The 3360-nt window shown below is 40.6% G+C and overlaps 1 protein-coding gene across 1 annotated transcript; it reads right to left on the bottom strand.

The window, feature by feature from the left end:
• Positions 1–980: 980 nt before the first annotated feature.
• LOC105049738 (tyrosine--tRNA ligase, chloroplastic/mitochondrial) lies at positions 981–2905 on the bottom strand. The gene has a single exon (XM_010929480.4). The coding sequence runs from the start codon at positions 2815–2817 to the stop codon at positions 1183–1185; it is 1635 nt and encodes a 544-aa protein (XP_010927782.1). The 5' UTR covers positions 2818–2905; the 3' UTR covers positions 981–1182.
• Positions 2906–3360: the final 455 nt, after the last annotated feature.

Genomic DNA, 3360 nt, shown 5'->3' on the forward strand with positions numbered 1-3360 from the left:
TGGCACTAGTTATCTACTTGAACTTTTTAAGACTAGGTACACAGAAGAATAGGAGGATGAAATACATTCCCACCAGGAGCATGTGAAAAGCTACTCAAACAAGGCATGAATAGCCTGAGCATTCAACAAAAATAAGCACCCACTAGTATGTAAGTACAGATTACCAACAATGACCAAGCATTACTTTTGGATTCAATTTGCTTAGTGCTGTGTGGAAACAAGGATACAAGTTTTTGAATATCTATGAAATCATGAAGTCCACATGTAAATAAGTGGAAGTCATACAGTGAAACTGGATTAACAATTGCAGCTAAGATATAGATCAACAGAAATGGGAAGTTTGAATTCCAGGTTATTGAGCAGATGCCAACAAGCTTAAGTTTCACATCAAGGGAACTTGCTGAAAAGTAAAACAATCCTGAGTGGTGATACTTTTTTAATGAAGATTGTAAGCCTTGAAATCCAATATTGTGGCATTAGTACAATTTTACCATAGAATTGCATCAGGGAAAAATAATATTAAAAAAAAGGCTGCAATATAAATTGGAGACAACCCATCTGATAAGCAAGACATCTTTAAATATATCCCAAAACACATCCTGTGGAAGCTGGTAAAAGTGCACAATAAGGCCCCTAAGATTAATCTCAATAAAGCTATGAGCCTACCTCTCTTTGCAAAGTTTGAAAGCGTCAATACACAGCTACATGATTTTCATGCTGGACTGAAGTAGTTGGCTGACAAATAAATATTTAACTATAATGGATGTTGCCCTGTTCCTATATGATGAAAGGCCATATGCTATTTTTCTTTGTAGCCACTTATAGAAACTTCCTTGAGTAGGGGGAACTGGAATATAATAATATTCTTTCATCCTATAGCCATTGCATGAAAGTATGCTTGCTGGAGATCAACATAGTATACCTACTTTGATATGCAAAATGCGAATAGCATCACCACTCACATTCAAAGAGTTATACAATAATATAGAAAGAAAATATTATAACAATTTATAACTACAACCTTCAAAACCTTTTAAAGCATATAACAAGACTTTAGTAGTAGTAGAAGAAGAAGTACCAGCATCTCACAAGTCACAAATATACTGCCTTTGAATAAGTATCTAGAATGCATGAAAGGATGAGTTACTATAAATATTCTTGAAAATTATTCATGAAGATGATTCAGGATATCCTTATGACAATTTTATTCTTCTTTCCAGCAGATAACAGTAGTAGTTTCCCATCAACTATGTCACCAGCCTCAATCATCTTTGCCTCATTATCAACCCTTCTGTTATTCAAGTAAAGGCCTCCTTGCTTCATCAGACGCCTTGCAGCAGACTTACTGCTCAGCAGACCAGTAGAAACTGAAAGATCAACCAAAGAAGAATTCAACACCTGATCATACGCCAAACAACATGATGGCACATCCTCTGCTATCCCCTCAATGGTTTCCCAATCCAACTTTGTTTCTGCCCCTGGTCTTAAGGTTTCAGTTGCCTTCAATGCTTCAGCAAGTCCCTCCTCTCCATGAACAAACCGAGTTACCTCTTCCGCAAGCCTCCGCTGGGCTGTGTTGGGAACATAACCCTGTTTCTTCATCTCCTCCTCCAACTCCTGAATCTCCTCCATACTCAAGAAAGTTAAAATCTTTAGAAACCTCACAACATCAACATCTGGCACTGAGAAGAAGTACTGATAAAATTTATAAGGTGACAACAACGATGGCGACAACCATATTGCTCCCCCTTCAGACTTCCCAAACTTGGTCCCATCACTCTTGAGCAAAAGGGGAAATGTCAAACCATAAGCTCCTTCAACCTGCAATATCTTCCGAATCAGTTCAGTCCCAGCTGTAATATTTCCCCATTGATCACTCCCACCTATCTGAACATCCACACCCATGTTCTTAAACAGATACAGAAAGTCATAGCCTTGCAAGAGCTGATAAGAAAACTCGGTATAACTCATTCCTTCTTCCGACATTAACCTTTTCTTGACACTCTCCTTTGCCATCATCACACCCACCCGGGCAAACCTCCCTACTTCCCTGAGGAAATCCAGCAGCGTGATGTCCTTCCACCAATCATAATTGTTCAAAATGGTGAAAGAATCATCCAACCGCGAATCCAAAGCTGCATTCTTTTCAATTCCAACATTCGAATTCACATTGTTTTCAGAATGCGAATTCAAATTAGCATTTTCTCGAACACCTGTATCGAAGATGCTACCTTTCTCACTCCCCACATCCAAAGCTTTCTCATTTCCAGTTCCGGCATCCAAATTCCCGCTCCCTAAGATCTTAGAGATAAGATTTTTAATCCCTGCGCTGTTCTTCTCTAGAGTTTCGACGTCCAGTTCCGGCCTCTCTAAACTCTTACCGGAGGGGTCTCCGATGCGGCCGGTGGCGCCGCCGATCATGGCGACGGCCTTGTGTCCGCACCGCCGGAACCAGGAGAGGACGATAAGAGCAAGGAGGTTCCCAAGGTGCAAGCTTTCAGCGGTCGGGTCGAAGCCGCAGTAGACCTTAAGGGGGCTGATGCTAGGGTTGGAGCACGCGGACCTGATACTCTCGCTGGTGATGGACTCGACAAGGCCCCTCTCTTGGAGGATATCCACCACGTTCGGGATCCCGGCAATGGAATCCAAGTTCCGCGTTGAGTCTTCGAGCGTCGGTTGCGTGGCGGACTGAGAGGAGCTCCGGCGGAGGAGGAGGGGGAGGTTCCGGCGATGCCTTGGAAAACCGGAGAAGATTCCGGAAGCTTCTAGAAGCTTAGGATGGAAGAGGAGGAAAGTTCTAGATGCCGCCACCGCCATAGGAGGGCCGGTCTTAGCTCCTTCGCTCCACCCAAATCTCCTCTTAACTTCCCCTGTTTTGGGTCTCCGGTGGCCTTGCGTTCTGAGGCAGATATGGAATTAAAATAACGGCTGTAACGTAGCCGTCATCCAGTCATTACAGCCGTTATACATCGGAAAATAAGGATGCTTGGATATTTTTTGTATCTTCTGATTCTTTCCTTCAGCCAATTGAAATAATATTTAACAACAATAAAAATTAAAATAATATTTATTTATTTATTTGTTGAAGTCAGTTTGGAAGATAATAAACAAAATTTATTTGTAAACAGTAAATAACCAAGTTATGCTGTTACTTTGCTAATCTTTCTTCCAATTATAACAATTAGATAAGAAAATAGTTTGAGTCCAATCCTGATACTGAAAATATAGGATATCTACTAAAATAATACTAATTTTAAAATATTTTATCAAAATAATGTTGTTTCTAAATTATTTATTAAAGTACTGTCCAGGTAAAATCGTCCTGTCATAAGATGACTTTCTATGCTTGCTCAGCACATC

Source organism: Elaeis guineensis, chromosome 8 (genome assembly GCF_000442705.2).
Source record: "Elaeis guineensis isolate ETL-2024a chromosome 8, EG11, whole genome shotgun sequence".
Classification (NCBI taxonomy): domain Eukaryota; kingdom Viridiplantae; phylum Streptophyta; class Magnoliopsida; order Arecales; family Arecaceae; genus Elaeis; species Elaeis guineensis.